We start from the raw sequence: 19100 nt of genomic DNA, 5'->3' as shown, positions 1-19100 counted from the left end.
CCTCATAAGGTTTGAACTTAAGTCCTTTCACCAGCTTCAAGTTCTATAGAAATGGAAACTGTTATTATCATTAGTAATAATTATCATTAACTGCCCCCTCCCCTCTGGAAAAGAAAAACAAATAGTCTAGTTATTGCGAAGTCAAGGTGGTAGATGTGGATGGTGGAGCATTTAGGAGGGACAGAGGTGGTCTACAGTAAGAGGCTAGGGAGCTAGTGCTGTCCCTTGGGATCCCGAGTGAAGACTGTCTAGAGGTGGCTCCCAGGGCTCCAGCTCCCAGGGGAACCTTTCTTTGCCCAGGCCTAACTGGGGATTGGTGGTGGCAGTGGGTTATAGGGGAGGGATGCACCAGCCCAGGAAGAAGAGAGGCAGAAGCTGCTGGGGGCCGCACTGGACGCCCTATTGCTGAAGCAGCTGCTTGGACTGAATTCCTCAGGAGGAGGACCCTTTTGTTGGGTCTCACCATTAGGAGGCCTCAAATCTAATGGAAAGTCAGTTCCCTGCCCTCAGGGATATTTCAGTCTGAGAAGGGGAGGTAGTCACTATCCTCAGGAAGCCCCCTGTCTGATGGTGGACACAAAGACCCTACCCACTGGCAACCAGGAGATGAGGATCAGCACGGTTCTGTTTATTGGCCGGGTGGGCTGAACAGGTAGATTGGCACCAAAGAGCACCTGATATTGAGGTCCCCAGGGCTGGGAAGAGCCTCAGTCAAAGGGGTGGAAGGGTGCCATGGACTCCCTGCAGCTCTTGTCATGTGTGCATTGAGGCAAGCCACTTACAGAGTGGGGTTGAGCTCCCTGTAGAGAAAGGCGAATGGGTGGGGCAGGGAAGGAAGGGGGACCAGTATTCTCTGGAGGGAGAGTGAAAAAAAGAATAGGAAGAAGCAGAGCTGGTCATTTGGAGAAGAGTTAATTCAATCTCAGATGCAAGGTTAGGAGGCAAGGGCAGGGACTTGAAGAGAGTTGCCCATCCAGGGCCCCATCACTGGGCCCCCTTCCTGAGAAGCTAGGCTCCAGCTCCTAATCTTCCAGGACCAGGGGGAGATAAGGAGTGCCTGACATTTAGGCCCACCTGCCTCCCTTGGGTCCCATCTGAAAGAAGGTCCTGAAGTCAGTGGTCAGGTCAATGGGCTTATACTCTTCCAAAACGACATGAGACCCCTGCCTCCGACGGGTTGCCTTCTTGTCTAGCGGGGGGCACAGCAGATAGCTGGTTGCCTGGGGTACGTAAGGACTCTGCAGGAAGGCAGCTGGTAGAGAGGGAGAAAGCCACTGTAGAGGTAGCTGGTTATCTGGCCCTGAACCCAAATTGTCCCTTGTGCTCAACACTTCCTCCTCTTGAAGCAAGTGGGGCGCCTAATGCAGAGAGTCCCTGGGAGTTCTTCCTCCTCCCATGGGGCTACAGAGACCCCACTGGCCTCACATCTCCACCCAAGGGCAAGAGGAAGCTTAGAACCTCAAATAAAGCAGATGATAATGTGTCAAAGTTGGAAGGGACTGAGAATGTGGAATATCAGAGCCGAGGTGGATCTGAAGGCGTAGTATATCAGAGCTGAAATGGATCGTCATCTTTGGGAGGGACTTCAGAGCATGGAATGTCACATCTGAGAGGCCCTTAGAACATAGCATAACAGAGCTGGAAGGACCCTTAGAACATGGACTCTCAAAGCTGGGAGGTACTCTAGAACATAGAAAGTCAGTGCTAGAACCTCCACTCGGCTCACTAGAACCCTTCATTCTCTTTCGTGAGCAAACTCCTTCCTCCCAGATATCTTCATCTCACTCTCTTTCTATCATCTGACACTTTAAAGACACTAGATTCTCTCTGGAGGATGAAACACCACTAGCCACCTTTCCCAGGGTTTGCCACAGTTTAATAAATCCTTGTTGACTATCTGATCTTAGTCAAAATACAGAACCTCCCAGTTTCCTCATCTGCAAAATGAGGTCGGACTAGGTGGTCTTTGAAGTCCCTTCCAGCTGTGGACCTGCGATCTCTCCCCCTCTCCCACTCACTCACACACATACTGGAAGCTACCTCCACGTCTTCCCGGCTCCTGACTCCTTTGCTGTCCTCTCAGAGGAAGAGAAGTGGTCTCTTCCTGCTAAAACCAATCCCACTACTTGAGGTCAGTGTCTGCAGAGAGTCTCTTCCCGAGATCACTCCTTTTTCTTTCAGTCTTAATCTCTCCCTATCTACTGAGTCTCCTTTATCCTTTAAAAAATTTGTTTTAAGTTTTTTTCTTTTTTTTCTTTTAAAAATTATTCATCTTAAGAGATGACTCTCTAGGAGGGGAGAAGAGGAGGCACATAGGAAAATCTAGACAATGTGAAAACAAAAAGATAGGAGCACCTAAAAAAACAAACCTAACAACAAACCTTCACTTGATTCCACATTCCTCTCAAGCGATCAGCCCATATCTTTCCCAGTTTGTTCTCTGCCTCTAATTGCCAAGTTCCTCCAGTCCACATCCACCGCCATTACTTTCTCATTGCTTATTCATTCTTTGCCTCCTTGTAACCTGGCTTCCCACTTTCCACCTACCAGCCCTCTGCTGAAAATGGTCTCTCCAAGGTTCCCAACATTCTCTCACCTGCCAAACCCAGTGCCCTGTTCTCAGCCCTCTTTTTTTTTTTTTGGCTAGGCAATAGGGTTAAGTAGCTCACAGGGTCACACAAGCTAATAAGTGGCAAGGCCAGATCTGAACTCAGGTTCTCCTGACTCCAAGGCCGGAGCTTTATCTACTGTGCCATCTAGCTGCCCCTTGGATCTTTTTTTTTTAATTTAAATTTTTTTTTTTAGGCAATTGGGGTTAAGTGACTTGCCCAGGGTCACACAGCTAATAAGTGTCAAGCATTTAGTCTGAGGCTGGATTTGAACTCAGGTCCTCCTGACTTCAGGGCCGGTGCTCTATCCACTGAGCCATCTAGCTGCCCCCTCAGATCTTTTGTTTTTACATTGCCTAGATATCCCTCCTGGAGACTTTCTTCTCCTCTGTTCTCCTCTCCCCTAGATGATCCCCTAAGTGTCTGAGCACTCTTCGGTATCACAGGAGCACAGACTTACAGAATCTAGTCATTGTATAGAGCACAAAAGGGGCTCATAGAGAGATCCTGTGAGTTTCCCAAGGTCACACAGGTAAGTCTTAGTCTTAGAAGAGCAGTGAGTTTCAAGGTCTTCAGCTCCTTTGCTGGATCACCCATGGCCTCTTTCCTGTCCTCCTGACTGTGGGTGTTCCCCTAGGTTTTGTCCAGGCCCCCTTCTTTCCTTTCTTTGCATGCTTTCTCAGCTCCTGTAGGTTAGTGAAGATCTAGATGCCCATGACTTGCTGACTGTTGGACAGCTCCACCGGGAGGGAGCCTCTCATACTCAGCAGGTCCAAAATGGAGATGTCCTTTTCATTAAACTCCCCCTCCCCCCAACTTCCCCGTTTCTGCTGAGAGCACCACCATCTTCTCAGTCATCCAGGGGCATAACCTTGGAGTCATTCTGGACTTCACCTTTTCCCTTACTCCCCCCATGAAATGAATTGCCATGTCTTGTCAATCTTCGATCTACACTATCTCTTGCATTTACATAGTCATCAAGCAGTCCACAAGCATTTATTAAGCTCCTTCTGTGTGCCAGGTGCTGTTTTTCATACCTCCCTCACCTCTTGCCTGGGTTGCTGCACTGCCTTCCTAGTTGGTCTCCTGTCTCCTGTCTTTTCCCCTCTCCAGTCCATCCTCCATGTGACTGCCAATAGAATCTTCCTAGAACACAGGCCCAGCCGTGTCTAATTTGCTTAAGTCTCCTACTCAGAAACCTTCAGGGGTTCCCTAATACAAACAGCCCAGCCTGGCATTTTAGGCTCCCCACCATCTGACTCCAATGTGTCTTTCCAGCCTCATTTCATAAAACACCTGTCTCAACATTACATTGCGGTCCAGCTGGATGGCTCAGCGTGCCCCGTCTGATCTCTGTCTTTGTACAGATCTTCCCTGGTGCCTGGAATGCACAACCTTCTCACCACTGCCTTCCACATCTTCCTTCAGCCTCAGCTTAATTGCCACTTCCTCTAGGATGCCCTGGTTCAGTAGCAGACAATGTGTGCTCCCTCGGCCCCACCCCAACCCTCCCATCTCTGTCTCTATCTATCTCTCCCACTCTTTCTCTCTTGCTCTCTTTCACTGTCTCCCCTCCCTTCCCTCTTTGTACTTCCCTACACCACTCCCAATTTTCTTCCTATTTACTTATCTTTGTGCATATTGTCATCCCCCCAATGTAATATGAGCTTCCTGAGAATAAGAATAATCTCATTTTTATCTTTGTATGCCCAGCAAACTACCATAGTGTTTCACACATAATGAGTACCTAATGTTTAGTAGATTGGATTTAATTAAAATGGAAGGAAACTTAGAGTATAGAAAGAACAAAAATAAACCTTAGATCACAGAATGAGTATTAGCTCTGGAAGGAGGCCTTAGAACAGAGAATGGCAGAGCTGGGAGGTCCCTTAGAACACAGAATGTCAGAGCTGGGAGGCCTCAGAACACAAAATATCAGAACTGGGAGAGCACTTAGAACAGAAAATGTTAGAGCTAGGAGGAGCCTTAGAACATAGAATGTCAGCTGGGAGGGGCCTCAGAACACAGAATGTCAGAGCTGGGGGGCTCTTAGAACACAGAATGTCAGAGCTGGGAGGGCCCTTAGAACACAGAATGTCAGAGCTGGGAGGGCCCTTAGAACACAGAATGTCAGAGCTGGGAGGGCCCTTAGAACACAGAATGTCAGAGCTGGGAGGGCCCTTAGAACACAGAATGTCAGAGCTGGGAGGTATCTCACTGATCAGCTGATATAAATCTCTCATTTTATAGTTGAGGAAACTGAAGCCTATTGAGTGTAGGGTGGAGGGTGGGGGCATTACAGGATGGAATGATTCTCCTAAACTCACACAGCTAGTTGGTGGCAGAACCTGAAGTAGAACCCAAATTTCCTGACTCCTAGTCCAGGGGACAGGGAAGATTCCCTGGTGAAGGCCTCACCCCACAAACTGGTGTGTCTCGGCCCTGCTTGGGGGGAGAATGGAACAGCTTGGGCTCCTGACCCGATGAGCAGAGGGAGTGTCTCCCTGGGCTGCTGGCCTCCCCACCCTGGTGAGGAGGGAAGGTGGGGAGCAGGGGGGCTCACAGCGGTTTTGCTGCTTGATCCGGTCCACGATGTTCAAGACCTTTTGCTCTTGTGGACCGATGTCCGAGGTTCGGGAGAAGGTTCTCTTGTGGGAATGAGGTTGTCGGGCAGTGTTAACAGCATGATCCTTATCCTTTGACATGCATTTCGTCTTCTTTTGATAATAACTGGGGAATCAGAGACCCCCATTTAGCCCTGGGCCCCAAGGCAACTGGTAAATTTCCATGATGTGAATTCTGGGCATGCATAAGGGCCCACTGACTAGGGCAGGAAAGGGACTGGTGCTGTTAAGTCCAGGAATCAGTGAGCCTGGGCCTCTTGTTATTTTTACAGAGCTTTAAGGTTTATAGAGAAAACACTTTCCTCACAACAGACCTACAGGGCAAGTAATGCAAATATTATTTTACCCATGCCCCAGAAGAAGAAACCGTCTCTGAGCCGTGCTCAACATCCCATGGTTACTGCTAAACAAAGCTGTCCAGGTCTTGGGCTGGAGATTTCAGATTCTTAGATGAGGATGTATTTAGATCCAGATCAATTTAGAGACCAAGTCTAACCTCCTCAGTTTACAGATGAGGGAACTGAGGCAAATAGAGGTGAGGTGGCTTGCCCAGAGTCACACAGCTAGTAAGTGTCCCAGGTGAGATTTGAACTCAGATCTTTCTGATACTAAGCCAGTGGTGTAGTCACACTACCATCTGGCTGCCTCCACTCCATTGCTCTGTTCCAAGTTTCATTGGTGTAGGGAATTCCTGGCACAAGAACTCCCTTTCCTGAGCAGGTCTGCAAGTCATCTGTAACTTATCATCTTAGATGTGTAGGTTACCTGGGTCCATTCAGGAGCTGAATCATGTGCTCACAGACAGGATTTGAACCCAAATCTTAGTGATTCTGAAGCCAGACATCTATCCATTGTACCATGCTGCCCATATTCCACATTTTATACTGAGAGGAATTTTGACAAAGCAAATAGAGGGCTGTTCCTGTGGTTTTAGATGTATATACATACATAGGTAGAGAGAGAGGGAGATAAAGCTAGAGAGATAGATACTTAGAGACAGTAGAGAGAAAGAGATAGATTTAGAGGGTTGGAGGTAGAGATATAGAAATAGGAATTGATATTTGAAGATAGAGTTAGATATAAAGAGATAGAAAGAGCTAGCGAGAGACAGAGATAGAAAGAGAGATCTAGAGATAGAAAGAGTTAAGAGAGATGGATGTAGAAATAGATTTAGATAGATGTAGAGATGGATATATAAAGATTTACATAGATATAGAGACAAAAAGAGATAAAGAAATATAGCAAAAGCAAAAGATAAGGAGATATAGAAATAGAGAGATGGAAATAGATATAGATATGTAAGTATATAGAGAGATATAAAAAGAGAGATAGCTATAAAGAGATAGCGATAGAGAAATATATAAAGAGATGGATATAGAAATAGTATATATATATATATATATATATATATATATATAGGGAGAGAGAGAAATGTATAAGGATAGAGATACATAGATACAGAAAGAGCTAGCTATAGATAAATATAGATATATAGATATATAGATATAAAGTTATATAAGTATAGAGAGATATATAGAGATAGAAAGAGATGGAGAGAGAGAAATATAGTGACAGAAAGAGATAAAAGAGAGCTATAGAAGGATAGAGATAAAGATATAAAATTCATCTGACTTACTAGATGAATCCTGGGCATATGCTTGAAGCACATAAAAGTGGAATGATTGGCTAAGGTCACATAGTGGGTAAATGTCAGGAGATGGATTTGAACTCAGGTTTTCCTAACATAAAAATATATTGCACCATGCTTTCTATTTGTATTATGCTTTACAAAACCCTTTTATTTCTATTATTTCATCTGAATCCTTATCACTATCCTGTAAAGGAGGCAGGGCAAGGATTATTAATCCCATTTTACAGAAAACAAAAAACAAAAAAACCCTCTGACTCAGTAGTGATTAGTGGATTTTCTAAGGTTCAGGAGGTAATGAGAGATAGAGCCAGGACCTGAAGCCAGGTCTTCTCTCTCCCAGCACAGGGCTCTTTCTTTCATCACCCAAATCCCTCCCTCTCCCACTCATTCTCCCTGCCCCAAGGCTCACTTGGTAATCTCTTCCAGGGAGGCTTCAGGCAAAGCTAGCATCTCTATCAACTGGGACAGAATTTCAAAGAGTATGAGGATTTCGGATATTTGACAAAGGGCTATTGTTCTGTTCTGGGGAAAAGTGGAAGGCATCATCAACTTATTAGCTGTAATTTTCTTAGGTTTTATCATTTAATTGTGTATTATCCTTAACTACAGGCATGGGGTATTATCCCATCCCTACCCTGACTCTATATCTAAACTTTCACTCTTCTTAAGCCTAGCACAGTGCTCTGTACACAGTGGGACCTTAATAAATGTTAGTTGCATGGATGAATGTATGAATGAATCCTCCTCTGGCCCCTATATCCTATGTTGGTGACAAGGTTGGTGGGATAGGAGGGCCCTGGCAGGTCACCAGTTCTGCAGGCCTTGGGCCTTCTGTACAGCACCCTAACCTTCTGCTCACTCGGCTTATCCCCAACCCTGACCTCACCTACAGGGGCCCCTTCTCACCCACAGATCGATAGAACCAATGGGTATCTGTCAGGACAGACAGGAAGTCCCTGAAATCCATGCGTCCATCACCTGCAGAAACATCCCAAGGCTCACACAAAAGCCTCTGTCCCAGCTCCCACCCCTGGGGGCTCCTCCCAGTTGCCCACTTGATTATCTCTGAAATGGGTTATTTTCAAAGCATGGTTAAATCCTATCCATTTCCTCTCCTAGGTCCATAAAGGGAAAGGTCATGTCTTAACTAAACTTTATTTTTGCCTTCTCTACTTTTTAACAGTTCTCTGTAATTAGTAGTCACTTAATAAATGCTTGTTGAGTGAGTGAATGAATGAGACTTACTGAATTTGTGCTACTCCCCTTCCCCACCTAATTAGAGCTTCCTGAGGTTAAGGACTATGCCTTCCTACCAGAATGGAAAGTTCCTCAGGATGGGGACACTGTGTGTGTCCTGGTCAGACTAGGAGGTAGATTAAATGAAGAGATTGTGTGTCAACCATCACAATGGGGACTCACTCAGGGAACACAGGATCATGGGTTTTAAGCTTAGAGTTCATCTTGGACCAACTCTGTCATTTTAGAGATTGTACCGAGATCCCAGCGTGCAGTCTAAATGGGGCCCACACATGTAAGCTGCTCACTCAGGGTCACTCAAGTGATCTTGTAAGTAAGTGGAAGGGCCAGGATTTGAACTCAGCTCCCTTGACTCTAAATCCAACATGTTTTTGTACACTGAACATCAACTTGGTCTTTCCTCTAAGATGGAGAGCTCTCTGAAGGCAGAAACCCCACCCTCCTCCGTTTTCTACCCCAATATCTCCCCTTCTTTTGCTTCCCTTTCCTTCTGCAGGGCTGGAACTCAAATTTTTCTGCATCAAAATTTTCATCATTCTATCTCTATTTTCTTTGAATTAAAAAAAAAAGCCAAGTCACTTGATGTAGTTTGATGCTTCAAGGCATTTTAAAAATTGGGTCCTGATGAGGGACGATGCCACCCAGTTCCTTTGCTCAGGCATGCACAAGACAGTGGTTTCCTACCAGCTAAGCTGGAGACCAGCCAATGGGGCATTGTCTTGGGGTCTGTTTACTTTTTTCTACAATGAAGGGATTGGTTGATAACGCATTCCTTCCAGATCTGAATTCTATGATTCTATGATACTCATTTAGAAAAGTTGGTGAATGTCTAAGCTGGGCTAGGCAGGCATTGTAATCCTCGTTTGACAAATGAGGAAACTGAGGCCAGGAGTGATGAGATGAATTGGCTAAGTAAGGTTCCACACTAATTTATCCTAAGCGAGTGAGTGCCAGGGCCAGATCTAAAACTAAGGTCTAATGACTTCCAGTGAAGGGCCCTTTTCACCACAGTGTCAATCCAAAAATAGACAGAGGTTTGGGGAGGGAGTTGTCAGGGGAACGGAGAGGAAGCCAGGATCCTTGGGAAAGGGTGATGGGGTCCCTTCAGTGTTTGCTTACCATTCACATCAGCACTTATCAGGGCAGCAGTCATCTCAGCCTGGGTCTGGGGTATCCCCACTATTGATAGGATGCTCTTCAGGCTGTGGATGTCAATTTCTCCAGGACCACAGAAAAACTTGAAATATTCTCTAAAAGCTATGGGGAAGATGGGGTAAGTTGATGGAGGGAGCTGACTTAGGAAATAATGAGAGCCATTCCCCCAATGGATATGAACAAAGGTCAAAAGGATAAGGACAGAGGGATTTCAGAGGACAAAGGAAGTAATCCAAGCTATCAGCAACAAAATGAAAAAATACCCTAAATCACTGATAATGATAGATATGCAAATGAAAGCAACTTCAAAGTTCTGCCTCACACCCATACATCAGACTGGCAAAGATGATGAAAGAGGGAAAAAAAAATGTCAGAGGGGCTTCAGGAAAACAGATACACTTGTATATGGTCCAGCCATTCAGGAAAACTTTTTGTTACTAAACTCTTGTACCCTCTGACCCAACACTTGCTCTCTCTCTCTCTCTCTCTCTCTCTCTCTCTCTCTCTCTCTCTCTCTCTCTTTCTCTCTCTCTCCATATATGTATGTGTGTGGTGTGTGTGTGTGTGTGTGTATGTGTGTACTAGGCCTATATCCCAAAAAAAGTCAAAGAAAGAGGAAAAGAGCCTATAGGTACAAAAATACTTACAACAGGCCTTTTTAAGATAGCCCAAAATTGGAAACTAAGGGGATGTCCTCCTATTGAGGGATGTCTAAACCAAATGTGATATTTGAATGTAGTGCGATATTTTTGTTCCACAAGAAATGATAAAATGAACAGTTTTCAGAGGACACGAAGAAGACCTGTTATGGAGCAAAGTAAGAAAAACTAGGAGGACAACATATACAATGATAATAACAGCGTAGAGAAAAACAGCTTTGAAAGCCTTTAGAACTCTTGTCAATGCAATGATGAAACATGAGTCTTTTGGATTCATTTCTTTTTTTCACTTTTTTTCATTTCTTTTTCATTTCTTTTGAAACAAAGATGAAACACACCACTTGCCTTTTGAGGTAGAGAGAGGAAAGGAAAGGAAAAGTGTTTATATAGTGCCTACTATATGCCAGGCACTGTGCTAAATGCTTTTTACAAATATTATCTCATTCCATTGCACAACCCGCTGACTCAGAGACTTGATGAACTTGAACTACAGGGGCAGACATTCATTTTCAGGCCTGGCCAATAAGGGAATTTGTTTTCCTGAACTATGAAGTTATAGATTAAAGACTTTATTTTTTAGAATTTTGTTTTTGTTGTTGGTTGGTTTTTTTTTTAAGTTTGTGTAATTGGAGGGGGTGCTTAGTGGGAGAGACAGATTAAGAATAAATAAACAAATGCTGGTTGAGTGACCCCCCCCAAAAAAACAGAGAAGAATGGCATCTCCCCCGATCTTTCTGTCCCTCTCCACCCCATCTATCCCTTCAGAAGGAACACTTCAACCCAATTCGCGCTATGTACAATACTATGCTTGTTACTAAGAAAGAAAAAATTTAAATAAAAACCATAGTCTCTGCCTGGTGAAGCTTACAGTCCAGAAGACACAAACACAACTATCATGTGTCGATAGTGAAGAGAATGGGTTGCTGAAGGAAAGTAAGACAAATGTTAAGAATCCTTAATTTTCTTCATTCAGCCCCTGTGATATGTATGGACCACAATAGGCATTATGGGAGCCAAAAGGAATTTTCTTACTCAAGTCAAATAAAAGTTTAGACTGAAAAGAGCCTGAAAAGGGGCGTCAGGAGAAAAGGATTTAAAAAGACTTGCTTACAAAGCATTACTACTTCTCTATAGCTAGCTGCCTGGGGTCTGCATCACAAAGGAACTAACCTGTAAACTGGGGCTATACGCTAAAAAGTCGGTAGATCCCCTCCAAGGAGAAGATGCTTTGCAGCTAAAGACCAACAGATGGCACCAGAGAGCAACAACAGCTCAAAATAGATGCTCAGCAGAGTGGAGATACCATATAGAGGACGACATAACTGTGTCACCAGAGGGTCCTTGGCAGCTCCATAGCATTAGAGGAGTGAATTCCTTCTGCTGTTTGTGTTTTCCTTCACATATGTTTCCCTGGCCAAATATAATCCTTACGTATATGCTCTTCCCTGCATGTTCCCTGGCCATATATATTCCCTCCCCTTCACTGATGGTCAAGTAATCAAAGGAAGAGCGTTCCTCTATGTGTATGATGATGTGGGGAAATTTTTCTTTCCACTTATTTTCACTGTTAAATTACACATCTTTCATTTTGAATTAATATGTATTCTGGTTGGGCTAGTGAATGAAAACATATCAATGGGGGCTCATCAGCTATGCTTTTGAGCAGATACTGACCCACAAAGTGCCTCAAATATGGGATATTTTTTGGGGAGAGGCCCACATAAGGGGAAACCTGGGTGCTATGCGTTTATAATATATTATAGGATACTAATATAGTATAATAATATAGTATAAAATAGTATAATATATTATAACATAACATTATAATATAATAATATAATACATAATAATAATATGATAATGTGGGTCTTATAGATAAACTCAAGAGAGAAGATGCAAAGTGCTACAAGAAGATATCCTTGATGTCTTTCAGTACCTAGATCTTTTTTTTTTTTTTGCCAATTTGTGACCATGAGGAGGGGGCAGTAAGGTAGAAGTGGAAAGTAAGGATAGTGATTATGGTATAGAAAGGATTATGAGCTCATACAATTTAGGACTGGAATCATAATAACATTTTTCTATAAATTTTTGTTTATATTATTATTTTTTTTTTGGTTGGGCAATGGGGGTTAAGTAACTTGCCCAGGGCCATACAGGTTTATGTGTCTGTTTATGTGTTATGTGTCTGAGGCCGAATTTGAACTCAGGTCCTCCTGAATCCAGGGCCAGTGCTCTATCCGCTGTGCCACCTAGCCGCCCCCATAACATTTTTTTAAAGCACATTCCTCATAACAGTCCTTTGAGGTCGATGTTGCAAGTTTTCTTTCCCCCATTTTACAAATGGAAAAACAGAGACCCAGAGAATCAAAGTGATCTAAGATCATGGGATCAGAGATTCAGAGCTGGAGGGAATCTTAGAGATCATCTGGTCTAATTGTCTCATTTTATAGATGGAAGAGAGAAAATGAGTTGTCCATAGTTACAAAGGTAGGACCTGTTATAAATTCAGTTACAAAGTCAGACCCAGGAACTCTAACTCCAAAGCCAGGAAAGTCAGGTGAAATCTTATGTGTTGGGTTTTTTTTGGTGGGGGAGGGGGCAGGGTTTAGGGAAAAGCAAAGTTGATCAGGAAGCTCTGGTCAACTGAATGCCCTCCAGCCCATTTGATGAAAATATAGAACCTTAAAGAGTAAGTAACAGTATTCCCATGCTGACAACCCCTTTCCTTTAAATCCCAAATAAAATCCCATCTTCCCCAACAGTTCTTTATTCGAGTGACTTCCCTCTGTTAATTATTTCCTATTTATCCCGTACATAGCTTGCTCTGCTCGTGTTTGTTTGTTTGCCTGTTTTCTTCCCTCATTAAAATATAAGCTCCTTGAGGGCAGGGGCTGGGTTGTTGGGTTGTTTGCTTTTTGTTTTGTTTTGGGTTTTGTGCCTCTTTTTTTGTGTGCCCAGCGCTTAAGCACAGTGCCTGGCACAAAGTAGGTGCTTAATAAATGTTAATTAATTGATTAACAGAGACAATGGAATGTTAACAAAATTATCGATTGCAAGGGGCATATGACAGGGAAAACAAAAGTGTTGAGCTTTTAAGTGTTTATACTTTGTTAGTCCTTTCAGAAGAGTGAAGAAGCGATTTCATTGGCTGTGATGGAATCACAGGATGGCCCAAGGACCAGCCATACACCTGGTGTAGCCTTTAAAAGCAGGACATGCATAGTCTCTAGGGAGACAGTTGAGGCAGGAGATAACCCTGAGGAGTGTGAGCTCCAAGAAGAGAGCTTTCTATGGAAGAAGAGTCCAGCTCTTGGGAAGGAATTATTCCTCACCCCTTGAGAGAGGAGTTCCCCCACAGCAGAGCCACTCACCCCGTTGGAAAAGTCACTTCATGAGAAGCCTGCTCCCCAGCCCACTCTGAAAATGTACAGGGAGTCTGAAATTATGAGGGAGGGGAGCAGAATTAGGATCCCAACTGTGTCCTGTTGTGGGAGAGTGTACCCCAGGCATGCGGGGGGAGGGACAGTGAATTGTAGCTACTATTCTTGTAGGTCATCCCATCCCAGAATCTGTGAGCTAAAAGATACCTTAACAGCCTTCACATCCTATCCAGAGTGAAACGATACCTAAAAAACCATCGTCCAACCTCAGCTGGGACACCACCACTGACGGGGAGCTCACTCCCTCTTGAGGCAGCCCACTCTACTTTGGGACATAAAAGTTCTAACAACAGTAAGTTTTTCCTGGTATTAAGCATCAAACTAATTCTTTTTCCTCTAGGACAGTTTTTTTTAAAGGCAATTGGGGTTAAGTGACTTGTCCAGGGTCACACAGCTAGTAAGTGTCAAGTGTTTGGTCTGAGTCCAGATTTGAACTCAGGTTCTCCTGACTTTATGGCGGGTTGTCTATCCATTGCGCCACCTAGCTGCCCCTAGGACAGCCTTTTAAGTACTTGAAGACAGATATCATGTTCTCACTGAGTCATATCTTTTTAAGGCTAAACATTGCTGGCAGTGTCCTTCCTAAAACGTGGCATCCAGAAATGAATGTAGTATTTCAAATGTCGTCTGAACTGTCATAGGAAATCTGGAGCCAATTTAGCCTTGCTGAACATTCCAGGGGCACTGAGATTTAGATTTAGGCAAAAGATTTAGACCAGTATGCACATATAGTGTCACCGGAAGAAGTGCCATAGGCTTGCTCCATACCTATCGTTCTGATATAACTGACAGGATACTGGCCTTGGAATTAGAAAGATCTAGGTTCAGATCCTCCTCAGACCTTTACCAGCTATGTGAACCTGGGCAAGTCACATAACTTTTCCCATACTGTTCCTTCATCTTTCAAATGAAGGTGCCTATTGGTTCTAATTCTTCCTTACAACATGACTAATGTGAAAATTTAAAAAAATAAATAAAATGCAGGTGGCCTCTAGGAGTCCTTCCAGCTTGAAACTGATGATCGTATGGTTGACGGTGCAAGAGTCATGGCTTTCTACTGATTTGTACTTCGTAGTCTGAGAAGATGGGAAAGTGGCAGAGAAACCAATAATATGTCATTTGACAGGGAGACCAAACTGCAGGAAAGCTACATTCTAACTATGGCCTTGGTTCCCAAGAGTTCAGAAAGAACAAGCAATAGAGTACAGTGCTTCAATATATAGTCAAGAACTCCAACGAAGGCATAAATCCTGTTACCAAACCTTGCCGTCCCAGGAGAACACAAGCTAGTAGACCAGTAGACCCACCGCGCAGCAAGTAGTAGGAAGACTAAACAGTTTGCCAGGTTACAGAACAGCTCCAGAGGTCTGCATGTGGCCCCCAAAAGGCAATCTATCCTAACCTTTTGTCTCTTATAAGAGAGTTCTTCAGAATCCTTGACAAAGAGAATCTAGGAGAGTCAAGGAACTGGCACTCCCAAGGGGGGGGCTATTCATCAGCTGCAGATGGATAGCTAACCCCAGATGATGACCCCCAAAATGGAAGATCTGGGTCAAAATTCGAATGGAAATGGAAGGAAGGCTTTGGTATTACTTTGGGCATTGGGCAGTGATACCAACTCTTCCTTACCCAAAGGGGGATTCTTTGCCAAGGGGCAAGGACTTGCTTTCAGAGACCACATCTTCTTTTGCATCCTACTCCTTTATTAAGGAAATAAGCATCACTTATAGAGACTGATCTTGGGGGCAAGAGATAGCTCTTATTAGCCTAGCTAAAATCCTACCTCCAACAAGAAGCCTTTCCCAATCCCTCTTAATTCTAGAGCCTTCCCTCTGTTATTTCTAATTCATCTTATTTATATCATAGTTGTTTACATGTTATCGCCCCCATTAGAATGTAAGCCCCTTGAGAATGGGGACTGTCTTTTGCCATTTTGTATCCCTAGCACTTAGCGTGGTGTCTGGTATATAGTAGAAGCTTAATGAATACTTGTTGACTTGACTTGACTTGGTCTAGACTGCACGTGGGTCCAGAATTGGGACTCTCAGGCCAATGAGCCTGAGGACACCAGGTTACATACAGATTATGAAAAGATAAATACTGAAGACAAGTCATCGGTTCACCACAGAAACATCCAGATTACTTGGCCAATAGCCAACTGATCTATAATACCCTAAGATACATAGATCAGGATGTCACTCAGGAAACTCAGTAGTATATGTGGGTACGGGGTCATATTAGGGAAGGACAGCACCCAGAATGTTAGGCATACTTTTCATGTAATTCTATTATGTAATCTCGTATTGTAAGTTGCATCTGCTTTGCATGGACCTCTACTAGGTATGTATGGATGTTATATAATAATATCTACAGACCGAGCATAAATGTCTGCTGCAATTTGCAGAGATGCCAATTTGTTTACTGGGGTGGAAGATGAAGGAAACATGTACTATTAAGAAAGGACTTGCTCTCTCATAATGCTGTGGGTCCAAGATGCATGTGTATACAAAACTCTGAGAGCAGGAGTTGCTTGGAAGAAGAAGAGCCAGGAGGAAGATGGAAGAAGGAACTTTTGGGGGCAGCTAGGTGGTGCAGTGGATAGAGCACCAGCCCTGGAGTCAGGAGGACCTGAGTTCAAATCCAGCCTCAGACACATAACACTCACCAGCTGTCTGACTCTGGGCAAGTCATTTAACCCCTAATTGCCCTCACCAAAAAAAAAGAAGAAGAAGGAACTTCTGAATGGTGGTAATGTGGGACATGAACAAGAAGCAGAGGATGGAGGCAGCTCCTGCCAGGTGAGAGTCAAGGAACTCCAGGACCTTGTTGAAAAGTGGCTGTGGTGGTGGCCAAAAGGCAACCTCAGTGACAGCCAGGAGCTGTGACAGAGGCCACAGCACACCTCGAATCTAGGGAGGAGCAGATCTTCAGAAAACAGGTGATGGAGAGAGAGGCTCAAGAGCTAGGATCCCACTCATGTAGCTGGGATTTCTGTGAGCTGATGGTGACTGGGATAGACCCTTGGGGGTAAGGAAGAAATGCAATTATGCCCTTGTTACTCAGGCTCAGGGACAAGTCTCCTTCCCTGTCCTTTTCATTCCTCTTAATCAATCTATTCTCTGTTCCTTTGCTATTTTTTTTTTGGAGGCAATTAGGTTAAGTGACTTGCCCAGGGTCTGGGCTAGTAAATGTCTGAAGCTAGATTTGAATTCAGGTTCTCCCGACTTCAGGGCCGGTGCTATACCCACTGTACCGCCTAGCTGCTCCTTTACCTTGCTATTTTGATAATTACAGTGGAATGAATACTGCCAGAGAACTAGAAATAAGGCAGATTCTAAAGTTCCTAGAGGAACACTGGTGATTTTTACAATGGTGATTCTAATTGATAAGCCTCCAAATTGGACCTGGTCCATATGATTCCGTAACTTAGCTTTTCCTGGGTGCCATGGGCAACAGGTTACGAGAAGCAAAGCCAGAGGGAAGGTCCAGATTTGACTCAGAATCAAATCCTCTTTCTCCTCACCCCCAGTCAAACCCCAGCTCTCTCCTGAATCCCTCACCTTCCTCTTGCTTCTGAGTGAGAATCTCCTCCTTCCACTCTTTGATGCTGGAGCCAATAGGGGTCAAGTCACTGTCCTTTCTGTAGATGTGGCAGCTGAGGGGTTGGGTTGCACCCTCCAGCCTTCTTATTGATGAGGCAGTCATAGGCCTGTGGGGAGGGAAAGGGAAAGGATTGAAGTCATGGGGAAGGAGGTCAAGTGGAAAGGAAAAAAAGGAAGAAAGAAAAGTCCAGGTTCCTCTCCAGACAGAAACCTTGTCTACCTAATCAGGCTCAGGCCTTTGGGGCTCCTGAGTGTCAGAGAGAGATTGGGAGAGATAGAGAAGAGGGAGAAAGAAAAAAGAAAAGAGAGATTTGGGAATGGTAGGGAAGATAGAAGGATAGAGATAGAAGAGAGAGAGATATAGAGGGGGGGAGATAGAAGAGAGGAGGGAAAGCCAGAGACAAAGGAGGGAAGGGAGATTTTTTAAAAAGAAGAGAAAGACAGAAAAATAGAAGAGAGAAGATAGAAGAAACAAGAGAACAGGGGAAATACTGGAGGACAGAAAAAGAGAGAGAAAAGAGGAGAAAAGAAGAAAGAGAGGAGGGAGAGAAGGAAAAACACAAAGAAGGAGGAGATGGAGAGAGAGAGACAAAGGGGAGGGGAGAAAAATGGAAAGAAGGAAGGAGAGGAAGAGAGGAAGAAAAAGGAAATTTGAGACAAAGTGAGATGGAAACAGATATAAGGAGGAAGAGACAAAAAGAGAGAGAGAGAGAGAGATGGAGAAGAAAGATAGAGAAAGGGGACAAAGACAGAGGAAGAAAGAGCTAGATAAGGAGAGACAAAGACTGAAACACAAACCTAGAAAATAAGGAACAGAGGGAAGAAGAGCCAGAGGAAAGTAGAGAGAGGGAAAGACAAAGAAAGGGGAGAGAGGGTAAGGAAAGAGAGGAAATAGAGTGCACAGCAAAAGAAAAACGAGGAGAAACAGAAAATAGATCGATATTGCTTAGGGGAAAAGAAGATAAAGGGATCCAGAGAAGAGAGAGGGAGAGACCAAGGGAAAGAAAGGAACAGATAGCTAGAGACGCAGAGAGAGGGAGGCTCGCACCAATGATGCTCAGGATTCTCCAGATCTCCAAGACTTGACTGTCTGGTCTGCTCTGGCTGTGGGCTGACTGAGGAAGAAGAGCCCCAGCTCCTTAGGCAGCCCTTAAGGTGGGGGAGGGGCTGAGGGCAGTTCTGTGGGCCTGGCAGAGCCGAGGCTGAGGAGCAGGAGGTGGAGCAGGTGTAAGATGCCCCGAGCTAGGGTTTCCTACCGAGTCTTGTTTGACCTGTCCGAGTTCCGATGCAGCTCTGTCCTCTTCCAGTTCTTTTCTGGGCTGCTTGGCACCGGTGCTGAGGACGAGGCCTGGGCAGACTTGGACACTAGGTTCAGGGACATAGCTGACATCCAGGTTGTGGCGCCGCAGGCCCGCAGATGCCACGCTATGCAGTATTCTTCTTCTTCCTACAAGAAGGCATTTCACTCCCTTTTCCCCGAGGACTCACTGACCTCCAGAGATCAGAACAGCATTTCTTGAGAGTTGTGACAATGTCCTTCTTCTCTGAGCTCCTTAACCCCTTGCTCCCCCCAAACCAGTCTCTACTCCTGCTGCCCTTTCCCCCCTCACCTATCCCCATTCTCCCTGACATTACTCTTCTATTCTCCCCAAACCAAGGATTAAGCTGGTGTGTTCAGCAGGACAAATGGATCCTGAGTCGGAAGACCTGGGCTGAAATTCTGGCTCTCTTCATTAGTCTTGCAACATTGGGTAAGCACACTTGCCCTCTATGGACCCTGGAAAGGAACTAGACTCATGATTTCATCAGTTTAGGGACTCCTGGATGAGCATGTCCAAGCTGGACAGGCCCTTAGAACACAGGATGTCGGATCTGGGAGGGGCCTTAGAACACAGGATGTCAGATCTGGGAGGGGCCTTAGAACACAGGATGTCAGAGCTGGGAGGGGCCTTAGAACACAGGATGTCAGAGCTGGGAGGGACTTTAGAGCACAGGATGTCAGAGCTGGGAGGGGCCTTAGAACACAGGATGTCAGATCTGGGAGGGGCCTTAGAACACAGGATGTCAGAGCTGGGAGGGGCCTTAGAGCATGGGATGTCAGAG

The 19100-nt window shown here is 44.6% G+C and overlaps 1 protein-coding gene across 1 annotated transcript; it reads right to left on the bottom strand.

Annotated features, from left to right (window-relative positions):
- SPATA21 (spermatogenesis associated 21) lies at positions 1–18854 on the bottom strand. The gene is made up of 5 exons (XM_020972902.2): positions 18254–18854; positions 16956–17104; positions 9261–9398; positions 5173–5339; positions 1–1252 (listed from the first exon to the last, which is right to left on the bottom strand). The coding sequence occupies exons 1-4, from the start codon at positions 18385–18387 to the stop codon at positions 5206–5208; spliced, it is 555 nt and encodes a 184-aa protein (XP_020828561.2). The 5' UTR covers positions 18388–18854; the 3' UTR covers positions 1–1252; positions 5173–5205.
- Positions 18855–19100: the final 246 nt, after the last annotated feature.

Source organism: Phascolarctos cinereus, unplaced genomic scaffold (assembly GCF_003287225.1).
Source record: "Phascolarctos cinereus isolate Bilbo 61053 unplaced genomic scaffold, phaCin_HiC Scaffold_726;HRSCAF=1367, whole genome shotgun sequence".
NCBI classification, from domain to species: Eukaryota; Metazoa; Chordata; class Mammalia; order Diprotodontia; family Phascolarctidae; genus Phascolarctos; species Phascolarctos cinereus.
Note: the sequence above shows the minus strand (reverse complement) of the source record. Positions and strands in the feature narration are given on the sequence as shown.

What these genes read in the sequence shown, in the direction of transcription:
- SPATA21 (XM_020972902.2), bottom strand. Translation starts at nt 18,387, where the DNA reads ATGTCAGCTATGTCCCTGAACCTAGTGTCCAAGTCTGCCCAGGCCTCG. An exon ending in CACTCAGAAGCAAGAGGAAG is followed by an intron (nt 9,399 to 16,955) that starts GTGAGGGATTCA and finishes TCTTCCCCATAG; the next exon opens with CTTTTAGAGAATATTTCAAG. An exon ending in GATAAGTGCTGATGTGAATG is followed by an intron (nt 5,340 to 9,260) that starts GTAAGCAAACAC and finishes CTGATTCCCCAG; the next exon opens with TTATTATCAAAAGAAGACGA.